We start from the raw sequence: 17,847 nt of genomic DNA on the forward strand, positions 1-17,847 counted from the left end.
TTTCAACCACAGCAAAAGCAAGACATCCTGACACAATACCAAGAGATGGTCGTTTAGCAGAAATATCCTCAATAAATCAACATTCGGAACTGACGTGTTTTTTTTCCCTTCTGGGAAATTTGTATTTCAAGAAGAAATTGTAATTCCGTGATAATGCCTCGAAACAAGGCAGTTCAACAGAAAGCAGAACAAGATGGTCACGCTGTGCCGCTGCCATACTGAGGAGACCGTAGGTTGAGACTGAGGTGGAGGAGGAGTCATAGACCATAATCGGGTGTGAGCTGTTCCCATTGAGGTCCTCAGTCCAAGGTTTCTCCTCTTGTGCTGCTCATACTGGGTATTAGATTTTCTCAGTCCCCAAAAATAGTTCATTTGTCCCCCAGCTGATTGCTGCCTTGTGGTTAAAGTCGTTGGATTGCTTCAAGTTACACACAACCACCCAGTTGATTCAAATTGTAGGTTGGATGTTGAACCACTAACAGTCCGGTTACCAATTAATTACATCATAATTATTCAAAAGCCTCACGGAAGATGGAACTCTGTCTGAAGGCACAGAAGCAAGAGCGTCTGTACATTCAGTTCCGAAGCCTCTTAATGAAGTCACCAGCAGATTAGTTTAGAAGAGATTTTTGACTTAAAAGTGTAGTGATCATCACAAAAATCACACGGGGGGGGGGGGGGCAGTCAGTGTAAATCTCTGTAGAGCTTGAAGATGCATGAATAATGCATGAAACATAGAATCCCTTTCATCAGCAAAATAAAGCAGACTGTGTAAGCCCAAAGTGTACACACGCTCACACTCACACAGGCAATCAGGTCCAGTTCTATTGAATATGGCCAAGGCCAAAAAACATTAAAAGAAAAAAAAATTCTCAGAGGTGAACATCGGGGCTGAAGGCACACGGAAGTTTCACATGTGTTCAGCAGCAGGCGTGTAGGTTCTCCGTGTGGCCGTGACGGCGTTTTTGATATCGACTATCCATGTTTGTAGCGTGTAGGACTGTGTGGGTAACTTTGTAATTTTGGTAGGGGGAGGCAATTTGTCTGTCCCCAGAGCTGATCGATACTGTTGGTTTACCACTCAGCTTTCAGTTTACACTTTCTCACGGGTAGCGTTCGGGCTGTTGTAAAATCTTGCATGTCAAATGAGTTGCGTTCACATGGACCGCTGTACATCTCTAGCCTCTAGCCTACATCTCAGTCCCCCTCTTTTGCTTTGTTGTGGTACATGCTAATGTTTGAAGTGTTGTTTTTAATATTAATTTCCCTTAGTTGTTCATGTAGCCGTATTCAGAGAAGCTGAAAAAGATCGGGCTCATGTTTTCTCAAGGGCCGGTGATCAAGTTCTCAGTCTGATTTAGCTTTCCACTCTGAGAAAAGTTACATCAAGGTTGAGGTTTTGCTGTTAGAAGTTGGTTGAAAAAAAATTTAATTTTGATGGGGGATTGTAGAACCAATCAAAAATCCTAAGGTCAGCTCCTCAGTGACATGCACCACGACTGTACTGTCAAACGACACAGGCATCGTAGGACTGCCCCGCTGAAAAATCCCCTTAAAGGTTGTTTTTTTTTGCATTACGGGCAAATTCTCAGACAATTTCTCTTCAATACCTGAGCAATTGTCTTCTTGATGAGGCTTAATAGTGTGTGAACAATAAGATAAACACACTTCAGTAAAAGCATGAGCCTCGGGAGGTGCAGAGGTTTCCGGGGTGAAGATTGTTGTATCGCACCTGAGGATTGAGACGATGGTAAAAGCTTTTCTCCCCGTATTCTTTGCTCTACTGTCTCTAATTGTAAATCTCCTCTGTGGCCTATTTCTGTTTCTCAGCAAAACACAGGAATACCGGAGGCTTCTTAGGACAAAAGGCGGGGGGAGGCAGGTGATGGTCAGGGTAGGTAGAAGTATGATGAGAGGAGTTCTGATTGTTGTAGTCTTTGAGTGTGATGGCCTTTAAGTCTGTAGAATCTAAGAATAGGACTTCTGGGTCATCCTGAGGTGGAAGAGCACGTCGCTGTCGTGAAATTGTCGCGTTCCACTCTCGACGGCGTGCGCTGGATTTTGCTCAAGTTGTTTTTCCCAATCAGTTCTTTTTGACGCCAGGTTAAGGTAATGTTGATTTGCGGTTCATACTGGGTTCTGGATGTGACTTTCCCAGGAACAACACAGTTACTCCCCTCCATGTGTCACAAACACAACTGGCTGTTTAGTAACATAGTAATACGCGTTAAAAGATGGAAAACGGCACAGTTTTAGGTTGAGAACACTTGAATTCCCCGCTACGTTTCTCATTGGTTGGGTCCATGTCTATGATCTGGAGGTGTCAGCGGGTACATGGGCTAACTTCGAGCAAGTGAACTGCCGCATTTACTCGAGTTTGCCCACGTCTCTCGTGTGTGTGCACTCTACCCGAGACAGGAGGTCCATCCACAGTTAAAATCATTGCAACACGCTGCGTTTTTAACCAGTTTTCACATGGCTGTTGGTTACAAATGTCAGATCCGCATTTATAGGGGAGGAAAACGTGTGTGGTGGATTTCTTGATATTTGTGTGTTATCATAAGTCGAGTATTTTTGGTTCAAATTTAACATCCCGGATTAGTGGAAGAACAGGCCTGAGATTTCCGCCGTTGAAACCCCCGCAGCTGTGTGCAGAGTTCTGCCGGGTGCTTAAATTTCTTGAGAACACTTGAATTTTAACGCGGAAGGTTTGGAAAGTGCTTGAAACTGATTGAAATCATAATTGCATGGCTTTCTTTGTAAATCTCTGGGTGGGTGACACATCTTGAAACTGTTGATGTTTGCTTTAACCCTTAGAGACCCACCACACACCCATTTCTATCCTTACTGGGGGAACAGGGGAGATAGCAGGTCACCTTTGTGTGTCAAGATTTTTCTGGCCATAAATCTGTAATAAACATTGTACTTTGGTTCAGAATGTATAAGTGCTTCATACATTGTGATGGTACATTTATCACATACACAGTCAGCTATTTACCCTTTTTAACAGCTTGAGAGTTGATAAATATGGTCAAGAATCCTCCAAATACCACATTAAGAGCCCAAGAACTTGAAGAATCCCATAAAAAAAATTATTATTATGTTCCTTTTTGTAGACAACAACTGCAAGGTCCTGGATGAGCTTGGAAATACAACTTAACGCTTGAAGTGTTTGAATTTGAGTCAAAAAAAACAAAACACTGATTCCTCAGACAAGGCGAACACTTATCTGATGAGTGTCTGAGGGTTGCAGGGGAAGTGCTTGGTGCAGCCTCGTAGCACCTGGCCTCCCTGCTGGCGGGGCAGGGGTGTGCCGGGCTCAAGTGTAAATTTGCAACATGCTCGGCGTACGACCCCTGGTAACATTTAAAGGTGCCAGCATCAGCAGGAAAAGAACAAAAATCAGAAGGAATGTGCTGCTTTATCAAACCTGCATCTCTTTGTTTTGTGTTTCGACTGTACATATATTTGTGTGTGCCGGCACATTACGATGGGAAAGAGGCCCTGGTGTTTTATAAATTATTTAACTCTGTCCCAGCCTTAAACCCACAGTCAATACTGAATTCATTTTTTTTCCCCCCAGTTGGAACAGCTGATGACACATTATTATGAATAATCAAATGCCTTTTAAATAGGCTCTTTTATGGTGTGATGGTAATGACATGTTGCTATTTTTAAATGCCCAGGGATACTAATTACTGCCAGTCCTACTGTGAATGAGTAATCTCAGCTGTAGAAGTCTGATGTCATGGGAAGCTCCTGCTGGTGATTGTGGCTAAGGTTATTATTTATTTCAGTGTTCTACAGCAGTTACCCCCCCCCCCCAGTGCTTTCAAAATTAAACCGAAAAGTTGTAATATGAACTAATAAACACAGCGGTGTCCTCTACGTTTGAAATGTGGCGTTGTGTTTTGTATCCAAGAATTTACAGAGCGAGGAGGTTACTTGTTTTGTTTTCTCTGCTAAAAAAACAACAACAACAAAAAACAGGAAACCTACATGTGCAGTATTTCCTCTCCTCTCCTCATCAGCCTCCAGTGTAAATGAGTTCAGAATACCGAGTGAAGTCAGCCATGTGTTGACAGGAAGCAGTTTTGGTTCCAGTCCTCAGGTGTCCACATAGTCGTCTTAATCACATGATGAGAGCAAATACTTGAATTGAAGGAACACAAAGAGCCCATTTGTAGAAATCGTATGTTGATGTGTTGCTTTTATATGCTGTCTGGCTTTGGGGGGGCGATATTTCTGCCTTGTTTTCAACTGAGTCTGTATTTTTTTCTGTCAGCAATATAACACAAAAACTGCCAAGCGAACGTTTATGAAATTGGGTGGGTGGGTGGGTGCAACGTGGGCCAGGAAGCAACCTGTTGTACATAGCAACAGCCAGCTAATATCTGTGGTCGACAGAGCGCCCCTCCACTTTTTTCTTTTTTTCTTTTCCTGTTCTGATCATTTCAAAGTGACGTGAACCTGGAGAAGAGACGGTGGTAGTGTGGTGCTGTTATGCGTGTGAGTGACAGGCGCAGCATGTTCCTAACATCCATCTTGCTGCAGAGCCTTTTGGTGGCAGTCAGAGCTGAAGCCTCACACAAGTATGCGATGGCTTGGAAGTGAAGGGATCTCGTATCCGCTCCCTCCCGTCATGGGGACGTTACAGAGAGGAAATCTCTCTCAAACACTGCTGACTGTGTGCAGGCGGTCCTGCCTCGGAGCTGGGTTTTCATAGCCTGGTTCTAAGTGAACCAAGGCCAGGTACTGGTCTGAGGCACAATCCACAGCAAAAACAAGTGTATTTTCATGTAGAGCAGGGAAGTGAGATCCAGTCACGAGCGGTCATGGAAGACTCATGTGGAGATGTGTTTTAAAGCCAAGTATGAGCTCATTCAGATCTCTCCTCCTGTGATGGAATCAGTCAGGATGCATCTCAATACCAGGTGGAAACAGGTCCTCAGAGCCCCTGTACAGGAAACGCTGCCTTGCAGATTTATCAGGCTCTTCAACTGCATGAAATTCATCTTTGCAAATTCAAGAGGGAACATAGCGAGGAAGAACATTCCTAGTGGGCAATAAAGGCCAGGGAAGAGGGGAACAGGGGGAGTGAAGACATGAAGGATGTTGTGATGGTCACATGAGAGCAGGAATACTTGTAATCGTGACTTTGTCATGAATAAACTGAAGAAGCCACGGCTGAAAAGTCCTGTTAGTCTAATTAACTATATCTTTCATTCTGCGGAAATCTCTGACGGGTGATACGTTTTTTATTAATGGCTGTGTGTGTGTGTGTGTGTATATAAATGGCTGCTCCCTGGTATTGAAGTCTGTAATTTACATAATGGACTCCCAGGCCATACTGACACTTAAAGAAAGGAGGATAAGAGAAGGAAGAAAAAAAAGTGTGAGAATGAAAGCCAGCCTAAGTGGAGTACTCTTTTTTTTCTTTTCTTTTTTTTTGTGTCAAACTCATGCATCCCTGCTTGTTGACGATATTTTTAACAACAGATTTTTGACTTGAAGCTTTACGGATGTATTTGATGACACACTCAGACTTCTTCCAAGGTCCATGTAAGAAATGAATGAGCAAGTCCAGAGACCAGGGTGGCAGATTTGTGAGAACAATCGCATGTTGGATTGATCCATGTTTGATGATACCGTGTTCTAAATTAGAGCGAGAGGACCACGAGAGGTGGACTCCCTGTTCTTCAGCTACAGGGTGAAATGGTGTGTTTCAGCTGATCTGAAACAGCCAGGAGGGTCCAAGTTGTTGCCATGGTGATGCTGGGTAGCTGCTAAATTTGTACTGGGCCAGATAAGTATTCAGTTATAGTTATTCCTAAAGGAGTTCAGAGGTCAATTGCAGCACGCATTCCTTAAGCTGCAACTTCCTTGCCCCCCAACGCATGCGCGCGCGCACACACACACACACACAGTTTGAATCTGTCAGTTACTCGCTTGCATGTAGATCACAAACATCAGGGTGAAGGAGAGGAGAGGGTGACACCACAGGGAAGCCATTGTTTCCTCCAGGATCCTTTTCAACTTGAGTCTGTTTCAGCTCCGACCTGAACCCGCCAGCAATGCAGTGAAGAGCTGTCAACGTTTTCAAAAAACGACATTCAAGTATACAACCAGTAGGATTGAACCATTTGAATTTATTTCCACCCGTGATGCTGGTGACCCAGGGTTGATGCGATACAGTTCCAGAGAGAACAAAACAATACAAAGACATGGACACACGTCTTTTTGTGGGAATTATTTTTTAAGGAACAGAGTTCTGCTAAGTACAAAGTCCTAGTGTAGTGAACGATACTGAAAGCAACCCTTTAATGGCACTTAAGTACTTTTCTTGTTAGAGTAACATAGCGGGGTACTGTTGACCACCTTGATCAGTTTGTCAGTTTGACTTCCTTCACCTGGTACAGTGGAACCAAAACAACTTGGCTTCCTTTTCCTGTGGAGATCAAGAACTATTGTTGCTGCTGTGACTCAGAGGAAACTACCGTCGTGTGACACTGAATCTGAGTTGTGCTGCTGTGTGAATTTGTCGGCCTGATACCCGGTGGCCGTCGTCAGTGTGGGCCAGAGACAGAACACGAGTCCAGCTCAGGTGAGATTCAGTGAGACCTCTGCAAGTGTGTTCGGCACATTAGAATTTTATGCTCTTTAGATTTCAGAGAGCGAGAGAGTGAGTATAGATGATGTATTTTTTTCCCAGATAATTATGAATACTCTCAACAATCACAAGCTGTCTGCAAAAAAAACCACAGATACGCACATAGGCACACATCTCTAATTGACCACCTGTTTGTCTGTGGCCTAGTTTAGGCTTTATGACGAAGCGAGGAGCAGTGATGTACAATTCCTTAGGGATTCCTCGCTGCTATCCTCTTATTTCAATTGTTCAGGAGCAACACAATATGTAGCACATCTTTTGAAGAAATTGGGGTATAAACAGAAATGTATGGGGCAAGTAAAGTTCAGTTCTCGGCCCGTATCTGAACCGTGAAAAAAACAATCGTGCTTTTTGTTTAACTTTTTTTCTTTGAAGACTTTTATTCTTTTAGTATAAATACAAGATACGGGGAGAATCATAGTTCAGTAGGCAATGTTTAGATAAGTTTTATTGTGCCTCTGAGTCTTTGTGTGCCCAATTCAATACAGAGGGCCTGTATGCACAATTTGGAAGTTAGATATGTCTGTGTTTGTCTGTCCATGGTAATTTGCGGCAGAAGGTGTGTTTATATACGTTTTATGAGTGTGTTCCTGTGCAAAGATGGGAGCTGGACTGGATTGCAGGACCGTCTGTGTTTACGAAAAGCTGAGAGAGCCAGAGGAGCCCTCCATGAGGGAGGCTTAAGGGTCCAGAGAGAGACACACACACACACACACACACACACACACACACACACACACACACATTCCTGCTGGTTTGTAAGCTCTGCTGACTGCAGGAAGCAATAATGGTAGCGTGCTTCCGGAGTTCCCCGGAGGCTTCTCTCAGGGGAGTGTGGCTGTCCTGTCCAGCTCAGCAGAGCAAAACTGAAAAGACCACAGCAGTGCACAAAATTATAAAACACTGTGAACAGAGCGGAGTAGTAAAATAGCAGATGGTACGGTAGAATGAAATGGCGAACTGGAGCAGAAAATATTTAGGCCAAATGAAGAAGGGCAGAACACAAATTACAGTCGATTAATTATATCGTGTGATGTAGCAAGTCACAACACTAGATCCACACTAGATTATTCAATTCAGAGAAAGTGATTCATCATAGTTCTCAAAATGATTTTGATGTATTAAAGCAGAACTTGACTTGCTTCTGCTTCTCAGATGTGATAATATCAAACTTCAGTGAATCATGCACGAAGTGAAAGTCAAAACCCAGGACGTATTCCGGAATTATGTAGCGCTTCCATCCTTTTAGGTCATACAGGGAGAACTGGTGCGATTAAAAGGTGGCACCCTCCACACTATAAGACCCATGCTACCTAAGGTTTGTTCAAGACTCCAGCCAACTAAATTTTAGTTGTTTATTGATTTGAAAGCAATATTTCTTGAGCATAAGGGCAGGAGCCATTCATTTTACATAGATGACAAAGGCCTAAGCTTTTGTTTCTATCTGCTAGAGGTGGGAAATAAAAAGAAATAAGGGATTTAGTGGACATTCTATCACATTTTAGGTTTGAGGAGGATACTTTTAAAAATATCCCTAGGTTTTTCTAGATGTTTGAGGTTCTTAAGTGACAGTCCATGACTGTGCTCTATGAACTTGCTTTGTCTTCTTCAGCTGGATGGCATTGGAGTAGTCGACGGGTAGATCAGGGAGGGCGAGCCAGCCTGCGGGGGGACAGTGTGTATGTCAGGCCTCACCGCTGATGTATCCACAGCTCGTCATCCTCAGTGTGAGCCACTGATAAGAGCGTCCCTCCTTCCTTCGTCTCTGCAGCATTCATCTCAACTCATCTCACTGGTCTATGCGCTCCGTCTCCCGATCTGACAGTGCTGCGGATGACATCGCATGGTGTCTTTGTGTTCTCGCCTGTACTTCTATCCATGTCAGCCTGACTGTGGTTGTGTGTGACTGTTAGCTGCTAGCAGTCAGATTATATTGATCACACCAGGATGATAAAGAGTCTGACTTGCTTCACGCCTGGTAGCTGCTAGCTGTCTGCCGCTGGATCGTCCGGTACTGCAGCTGTGAACCTCTCTATATTTGACCTGAATCAAGATCTCCATTCACACTCTTTCTGATCTGATTTCTAAACGACAACAGTTTTGACACAGTTTCGTCACAGACATCAGCTGCATCAAAACGAGCGCTCCTATTCTCTCTCAACAAATGTCACTGTACCGCCTGGTGCAAAGCAGCAGAAATCAGAAGTTAGAAAAAGAGAGCGACAGAGACAGATATTTTCACGTTCTGTCAATTTTTTGGTTTTTCAGACAAGATCATGAAATTCACTATCACGCTGCTCATTTCAAGCAATGTTTGGCCTTGGCAGTAGAACCACTGTATAACTTGATATAATCACCTTAACATCACGCAACAAAAAGACTAATGAAGCCTACACGTCGCCAACAATGATCGGCCGCTGCCCTCTTTATGTTTTCGGGTTGAGGAATGCCACAAATGTCCCCCGGGTCAGGTGTTTCTGTCGTTGTTGTTGCTGTTGTCCATTTGTGGTCATCTCCTCACTTCACGTGTGTGGTGCTGAAATGTCATGTGTAGACTCATGGCTTGCATGTATTTCTGTGGGGATAAAAAAAGGGGAAGTAAGGCTGACATGATGACAAGTCACATTGACTTCACATCAGCAGAAATGTCAATGTCATGCAGCCCGACTCTTAAAATACTGCATGAACATGCAGCGCCTGTGGTCATGTTAACTACTTCTCTTTGTTATAATTGAAGCAGTCTTAGTCGTGTTGCTCCGTGGACATGAGCACCGTGTATTCCTGTGTATTTCAAAGATATTTTCAATCACCTTACTGTACATGCTTCCGTTAAATTGCAGCAGCCTGCTGCTCTCCTGGTTCTCTTCCCCAGGTAAAACTGCCACCTGTTGAAGATCTAATATGTTTGTTTGGAGAGGAGAAGGGGAGCTCAAGTATATATTTCTATAGGGGTGTGTATGTTTATATGGTGTGTGTGAGAGAGTCCACCATCTGCCGGCTGCCATGGGATTTTTGCGCTGATGTGTAGCGACAAGCAACCCCCTTACATGCTGAGAACCTCCCATCCATACATACTAGACTCAGAGAGCAGCTCGTGTAGAGATACTGTGTCTCCCGTCATGATACATCACCTGAGAATAAAACCAGCAGGATGTTGACAGGATATGTCGCACTTCCACAGTGCATAAACAGAACAAGTTGGCTTTTGTCAGATGACGCTTTTGTCACGACAGGCAGGTTGTTTGTCTCACCCTGCCTTGGGCTTGACTTTGTCTTGGTGTACTCCGCTCTTGGTCAGGACTTGGGTAGTCCTTATTGTTGAGCCCTGGGTATTGTCAATATTACAACATATAAATAAATGTCAACTGAAGGTCCATGGGTAGTTAAAAAAATTACAGTTTAGACGACTGTATAGCATTTATCTCTAGACAGAAGCGTCTCCCGGTTTGCGAGTTGAAAAAGATCTATGGAATTGTAGAGATGCCTTTTTTAAAAAGCAATGTCAGTGCAGAGTGCTGATATTTTATTTGATCAACCTTTTGAGAGCAGACTGTGTATCACTAAGCAAAGCAGATGCATGCAGTTATTGTTTCCACGCTTAGTTTCATGATAGAAGGATTCTTCTTCTTCATTCTAATCCAGCAACATTAAGATTTACTGCACAGAACAAGAGGCCGTATTTTTGCCGTGTAAACTTGGGGTCAGTTTGCAATCTATGAGACAAGGAAAGCAGTCAGACGTGGTTTCAGCAATAATGGGCTTTGGTTTGTTCCAAATAGAGCGGCCTCAGATTGAATTATTGTTATTTATTTCCACTGATGAGCAGGCAGAGTGCCCTCAGCTGCTGTCTGCTGTGCCACTCCAGCCAGGCTTGAGTACGATGATGGGATGAAATGAACATATCGATCACATTCTGTCTGCAAATACTGTCGTCACGCTCGTAGTGAAGTTGCTGATCGATTTGATTGAAGATTAGAATTGTAGATGAAAACTCTTGTCTCCTGCTGTGCAAGATCACATTTTGAGAATTCTGAGAAAAGGCAGTGTGAACATTTTGGGATCTTCACGGTTTATCCTGTTTTTATTTCCCAGTATCTTCTGGTAAAGTGCTTTAGTGCCAGGCAACTGTGTACTTTCCAGATCTTCTTGCTAGAGAATCTGCTGCTTTCCAACTCATTGACATTCTTTTGTCATGAAGCAGTATGTTTGCACTGCCCATCTTTGCCTGTGCAGGCTTGCCTTGCTGAGTTGCAGAGGAGGAAAAAAAAGGAAAAAAAAAGAACATCACACTGACTCTAGATGTTGTGTTTCTTGTAGACGGGTTGAGCCTTTTTCAAATTTGCCATGTGTCTGTTACCTGAAGGACACCCGTGTCAGTTTGCTGCAGCGTATATTGCTCATGTGATACTTGTCTGTTCTACTGACGTTTCACTTCTCGTGTCCCTCACTAATTTTCTGCTGTGTTTTTTGGATGTTGCAGACCCTGGTAGGAGCGTGATGAGCGCGCGCTTCCGCTTGCCTGCTGGCAGATCCTACAATGTCCGGGCGACGGAGCTGGAGCGAGACAGGCAGCACACACAGGTTGTGTGCAACGTACTGCTGCTGGACAACACAGTTCAGGCGTTTAAAGTCAGCGTAAGTACTCTTTCAAGAATTTTAATTCTGCTTTGCAGAAGTGTGTGACTGTGAGTCTGTCAGAATGACTCGTTTGATGCCAGGATTTTTTTATTCTGTCAAACATGCTTTAATTTTTGCATTGCTTGTGTTACCTGGAAACATTTTTCAAGATTACCTTCTTGTTATATGATCTCTTGTTCAATATTTCAGTACGTTAATAAGATGGTAGTGAAGCAAAATTATTGCGTTACCAAAACTGGACTTTGAAAATACTTGTGAACACCTGTTTTACCCAGAATTCCCACAGGCAGGTGAAACTACAACAGTGTAATAGTTGAAGTCTATTGATTGACAGGGACACCTCTTGCTGAGTTGCTTGAAATGAAACAGTTGTGATGAGCCAGACCCTCACCTGGCGTTTCACTGCCACGCATGTTGTGGTGAAAACATCAGTTCCTCCCTGGTCACGTATACTGGGACAGTGATAGTTTCACAAACAGGCAGTACAGTGGAGCCGTAACCACAGCGGGACTGTAAATAGCGCACGTAAAACCACTGTTTGTTTGGCTACTGTGGGAGCCCTTTCACACCAGGGGAGGGGGCTCTGTGCCTGTTTAACACCCTCATGTTTGAACTATTCTGATGTTTCCCACCAAATAAATAGAGTCTGAACCCCCAAATCATTTTATTCCTTGCAAACAGTGGCAACCCCAGGAGGACACGCTGTCGTGAGGCAGCTTCCACTGGTTCTCCCAACCAGACAACGTGGTGGTGTTGGTGTAGAAGACAGCCTTGGGTTGGGAGTGCTGTGTAACACCCGCAATGATGGTTCAGCTGACAAAGCGGGCCAGTTTGGTAGACAGAACTGAGCTTCCGAAAGTCTCAAACAGAACCGGTTATCAGCCTATTTGGTGTCAACACAATAAGAACTAAAACGCCAGTATGTGTGGAAATGATCTGTACTTGCAAGTCAACTTGGTGTCAGTCGGTTGGATTTATTTGTATCTGTTGTGGGTGTCCGGAAAGTAAATGTGTTACTGCGAGCGTTCTTGCCGGTTGGTCCCCTGATTCACTACGACTGATTTCTCTGAGCGATCAAATCAGTCTTTAAAAAGCCTTCTGAGGCCACGTAGGTTGCATTTGTGTTTGTGCAGGACTGTTTTAGTTAGAACTAAATGTCAAGGTGTGACGGATGTGTCAGCCGTCTGTCACCTCATGTGATGCTTTTTGCAAGTTTTCTTGTCTCACTCTGTGACTGACTCAGTTCACTTTGACAATACAGCTCTACAAAAAGGAGGGAAATTCCCACTAAAATAAAATTCCTCCTTTAATGTTCTTTCTGACACATCACATCCTGCTTCTGGTGAAGTGTCTGTGTCCACAAGAAAGACATTACACGTCATTTGGATTTATTCTTACATCTCTTGAGAATAGTATTCATATTTTTAAAGGGAAGCTAGTTTAATTAGTCAATTCCTGTCATTTCACCAAATTTAATCAAAATAATATGTCGAGCCCTTTTTTTTTTTTTTTTACATCTCCAGGTGTTCATAATTTGAGTCAAACTGGACGGCAGACCGTTTCTGGCTATTGTATGTTTTTATTTCCAACCTTCCATCCATCCATCCATTTTCTACTTCTTATCCTGTTATGAGTCGTGGGGGGGTGGAGCCTATCCCAGCAGCCTTCAGGTGAGAGGTGGGGTTCACCCTGGACAGGTCGCCAATCCATGGCAGGGCCAACACATAGAGACAGACAACCACTGGCTCTCGCAGCCACGCCTACGGTCAATTTAGAGTCTGGATTAACCTGGTCCCCTCTTGATGTCTTTGGACTGTGGGAGGAAGCCGGAGTACCGGAGAGAACCCACGCAGGAACAGGGAGAACATGGAGACTCCACACCAGGGCTCGAACCTGGAGCCTTCTTGCTGTGAGGCAACAGTGCTAACCGCTGCACCACCGTGCTGCCCTGTTTTTACTTCCAATTAGCAAAATTAGCTTGTAAGCCAATAGTAACTCTAGGTGAGTGTAAGTCCTGATATGGGAGGATGGTCTCAGTGATATTTTGGAACAAGGAAAGCTGCTTTCTCAACAAAAAATGTGACATCTTTTTGTTGCTACCAGGCCATGATATTGTTCTACTGCAGACCAAGATTTATTGCCGTATTGCCCCAATATAATCTGTTGGCCACTTTTCCCTCAGCACATTACTTCATGCACAGTCCCTTCCTCCCTGCTTCCCGCTCCTGCCCCCCCCAACTTGCTGAATGAATGACTTGGTGTCTGTCAGTGTCATTGATCAGACCCCTGAGCAGCAGTAGCTTCCTGGAAAGACAAGCCATCCTGAGAGCAACAATACTTCTATTGATCTCACCCCTGGCCAACTGGCCTTCATTCTAGCAAAGAGTGAAAACCCAGAAGTGCTGACTTATTGTCATGAAAACAGGAGGGTTGTTGGCGGTGGTGGTGGCGGCGGTGGTGGCGGCATATGAGGGCTTGTTTTGATTGTGTTACAGATGGGATGTTTTTGTGACACCGTACCTGTGGGATAATTGGATCTGTTGTGGCTTGACATTGTGATGAAGGACAACAACTTAAGCAGCTCCGCCTGCTTTTGTCCCGGCTCTCCACCTTTACGTCACGATTCAGAATAGTCAGTGTCGTGGTGACGACCATAGTTTCCACTACACACCACATTAACTGTCCGAGAAGAGCGATACCAGTCAAATAGTTCTTCATGATGTGTGAAAGAAATGAGAGGAAGGTGGAGCAGCTGTCGTTGGCTGATGAATTACATCTCTGGCCAGAGATTTCCACTACAAACATGTTCACATGCAGCAAATGTAACACTTTTTCAGTCTGCACAGACTTCATGATCAGAAAGAATGCAGGTATACCCAGGAGAAACAAGTCCGTCCCATCATTCTTTACCGCTATAAGTAGCTTAAAGATGATTAGGCAGGCAGAGATTAGTCTGGAAAGCTTGATTTATAGTTGTGTATTGGGTCCACGCCATACACAAGTATTTATACATCTGTGGTCTGGCTGTGTCACACTGCAGTTACGCCACAGAAACACTAGTTGGTGGCTGGGGTTGTGTGTCGTTTTGTTGAGATTCTTTCTGTTCTTTCAACAATGGGGGCTGCAATGGAGAGTCGAGCTGGAGTTCGTAAAAGCTTAACAGTTACATGGGCCGAGTGTAACGCTGAAAAGAGATCCGACTGGTGGAAATATGACACCGCGAAGTGGACGGATCACAGTTGTTGCTGACTGCGCTGTGAAGGTTCATTCCCACACAGGCACACATCAGACGACGCTTTGACATACGGCGTAGGGTGTACGGCAACGTGCAGGTTACAGTTATAATTTAATGCACAGTTTTAAATCAGGCATTCCTCTTATCACTCAAATGTGAGGAAAAAATAGCCCTGTCAAAGCTAAATATATGTACATATATATATTCTTCTGGATGACACTAGAAACCATACTTTCCCGCCTCATAAATTACTTTCCCTTTAGTCGACCAATGACCCGTTATCCCAGACACTCATTCCTTCAGTAATTACAAATGCTCCATCAGTTAGCGTGCCATCGCTGTGGCTAAAGAAGCAAAAATACAGATTACAGACTGCGCTTTGTCGCATTATTTCATTTTAATTATGTGTTGGAGTTAGATGTAGAATTTGTGTGAAAAGCTAGCATATTTGTTTGTAATGTGGGATGGGTGTGGCTGTGTGAGAGTTCTTATTTGAGTCTGTGCATCCAGAAATACGGGGGGGGGGGGGGGGGGTGTCAAGGGTGTCATGTGGGGAGGATAGATAAAGGCTGAAGAGACGACTCCTTCTCTCTGCAACCGATGTGTAGATGTGATCATGTGCCATTCGCCAATCATCTACTCATGATATGATTGAAGCCTCTTTTATAGTTAACAAAGGTTGTTGTTTCCAAGAACCATTTTCCTGACTAAATGGTCACATGCCAGTGTTGGTATTTGAACATGTAACAGCCTTGAAAATGTTGAATGAGCTTTGAAAGCTGGAGCAAACATTTATATACGGTATGAACTCTGTAAAAGCTGCGTATGCGTAACTGAGTGTAAATGGTGATTCATAGAAAGCATCTGAAACATGTCTGCGTGTTGTTTGTGGATGGATCGTTTCACCATAGACAAACACTCCTGTTAGAGTTACTGTGCTTGGTTTTATGAGCTATTGTTGGAGGTGTGTGTGTGTGTGTGTGTGTGTGTGTGTGTGTTTGTGTCAGCATTTCCCAGGATTTTTTTAGACAAAGGTGGCAAAGGCTAGAGAATACACGAGGCATGTGTAGTGTGGTGTTGTGCACTCAAGTGAAAAAGTCCAAACTGTCTGACAAAAAAGTATCTGGAGGGCTAAAATTTTTATGACCGCAGTGGAAAAAAAATGGGGAGAAATAAATGTTGTGGCAAATATTGTGGCACGGAATTAAACTAAGAAAGGTCAGTTGCAAATTGTAAAATCTTTCTGTGCACATTCCACTGTCGTAGTCCCCCCCCCCCCCCCCTTTTTTTTTTCTTTCATAAAACAATCTAACAAGATCTTTCCTGTCTGGTCCGTCTGCAAAAGTCATCGCCAAGTGAGAGGGAAGACAGCACATCATCAAAGATGGTGGTGGCCCACCGTTGCAACACATAATGTGATGTGTCTCGCGCTGTAATTTAATCAGAAGTGCAGTTTGACACTGAGACGGGAGTGGCGCCCTGCGTCCGGGCTAGGTACTGTTGCCTCGCAGCAAGAAAGTTGCAGGTTTGAGTCCTGGCTGTGGGGTTTGCACGTTCTTCCCGTGTGTGTGTGTGTGTGTGTGTGTGTGTGTGTGTGTGTGTGTGTGTGTGTGTGTGTGTGTGTGTGTGTGTGTGTGTGTGTGTGTGTGTGTGTGTGTGTGTGTGTGTGTGTGTGTGTGTGTGTGTGTGTGTGTGAATGATCTCTGACAGCTGCACATCGTTGCTCCGTGTGGGTCAAATACAGACTCGCGTGTCTGTATTACGATGATAAAGGCTTCTTTTCTGGTTGTCAGCTCACGTGAAATGCACCGCAGCGCTCACTCCAGGACTCGCCCTTCAACTTCATCAACAGAATGTTGTACCTTTTTAAAAGATTTGTTACTTTATTAAGACGTTTCAAACTCTGGGCCAGGTTGGGAGAAAACTTAATTCCAGCATGCCAGCGGGCGTACAATTTATACATGGACGAAAACCCTGTTTCATTACAGACTCCTTCGCCTCATGAATAATGACTGTCATGGCTGATATTGATCTTGGAGAAATTGCGAATGTGTCATTACATAACGTTAGAGCTCCTGGACTCTGGGGGGAATAGTTATGCTTGAAAAAAAAAAAAGCCTTGACTTTTTCTGATGGAATGTTCAACAAAGGCGGTGCCCAGTAATAAAAAGCCAGCCCACCTTCCAGTTGGATAAGGCAGGGAAAACTTTGTGCGTGTGTGTGTGTGTGTGTGTGTGTGTGTGTGTGTGTGTGTGTGTGTGTGTCAGAGGTAAAAATGAATGGCTCCTCCTTCATGTGGCTCTCTTCCTGTCTGAACAGGCTGCCTCACACATTCCTGAATTTCCATCATTCTTAGACACACACACACAAACACACACACACACAGTTGAGTTGTGTTCCTTGCTGTGGGACAGAAATAAGGAGTCTAATAAATGTCACGTTTGTTGTCCTGACTTTATAAGCACACACCCTTCCCTCCCCTGTGCTTCACCAGGGAGCTTAGATGACACCAGCTGACTGCTGGTTAGCTTAGTGGAATGAGTGGTAGTGGATGATGAGTACACCTGTGTTCAATCATAAATAAATTTTTGCCCTGTGACAGGAAGTGCTGTCTGGCTTACTTCAGCCTCACGGTGTAAGCGTAATGGTAACAACAATAAGAATGATAATATGAAAGAGAAAAGTGAGCTCCAGTCTCCTCAGACTTTTGATTGGATCTGAACGGGAAAAAAAGTGGAGTGGTGCACCTCTAATATTAACCAGAGTACTCAGAGGAGGAGGCAGACGGAGCTTTGCTAACACTTCCCACCCACCGCCATTCATTGTGCTAAGCTAACCGGCAGTCAGGTGGTGTCTGCAGGTCTTATCTCCCTAATGCACGCACAGGAGAGAGAAGCATGTCCAGCTCCTTGTCTGACACTGGGGAGGATGGACAATAAATGCATTTCTCTGAAAGTTGTGGCGTGCCTTGAAAACTGTGAGGTTTTAACTCAAGTGGCACTTTGGATTTGATGCTAGTGATGTTTGAGGGCTTTTCCCCTCTTAAACTGGAGATAAACTCTCTCAAAGTGAAAAACCTTGTTCTCAGCCAGTCTCTTGTGTTCTGATTCGCTATCACCATGTCTCCATCTCCTCTTCTCACTCTCACACACACAGACACTATTTCAGTCAGCGATGCGGGTGGACTGATGAAGATCAACACAAAGAGCGTTTGTCTCACCCGGCCGCATCGTCAATCACTCCTTTTCTTTTCCCCGCTCGCTCTGTGTTGCTCTCTCTGTCTTTGTGACTCTCGCTATCACTC

At 44.2% G+C, this 17,847-nt stretch overlaps 1 protein-coding gene across 2 annotated transcripts in view; it reads left to right on the forward strand.

The window, feature by feature from the left end:
• ptpn4a (protein tyrosine phosphatase non-receptor type 4a) overlaps nt 1-17,847 on the forward strand; it is a 75,150-nt gene that overhangs the window by 14,680 nt on the left and 42,623 nt on the right. For both annotated transcript variants that reach the window (XM_086219737.1, XM_086219736.1), the window contains one exon: nt 11,151-11,305. In XM_086219737.1, coding sequence (XP_086075863.1) covers nt 11,168-11,305 — 138 coding nt within the window. In that variant the 5' untranslated portion in view covers nt 11,151-11,167. The remainder of the gene's footprint in view (nt 1-11,150; nt 11,306-17,847) is intronic.

Source organism: Aulostomus chinensis, chromosome 12 (assembly GCF_037954235.1).
Source record: "Aulostomus chinensis isolate RoL2024-O1b breed Wild chromosome 12, RoL_Achi_v1.0, whole genome shotgun sequence".
In the NCBI taxonomy this organism is placed as follows: Eukaryota; Metazoa; Chordata; class Actinopteri; order Syngnathiformes; family Aulostomidae; genus Aulostomus; species Aulostomus chinensis.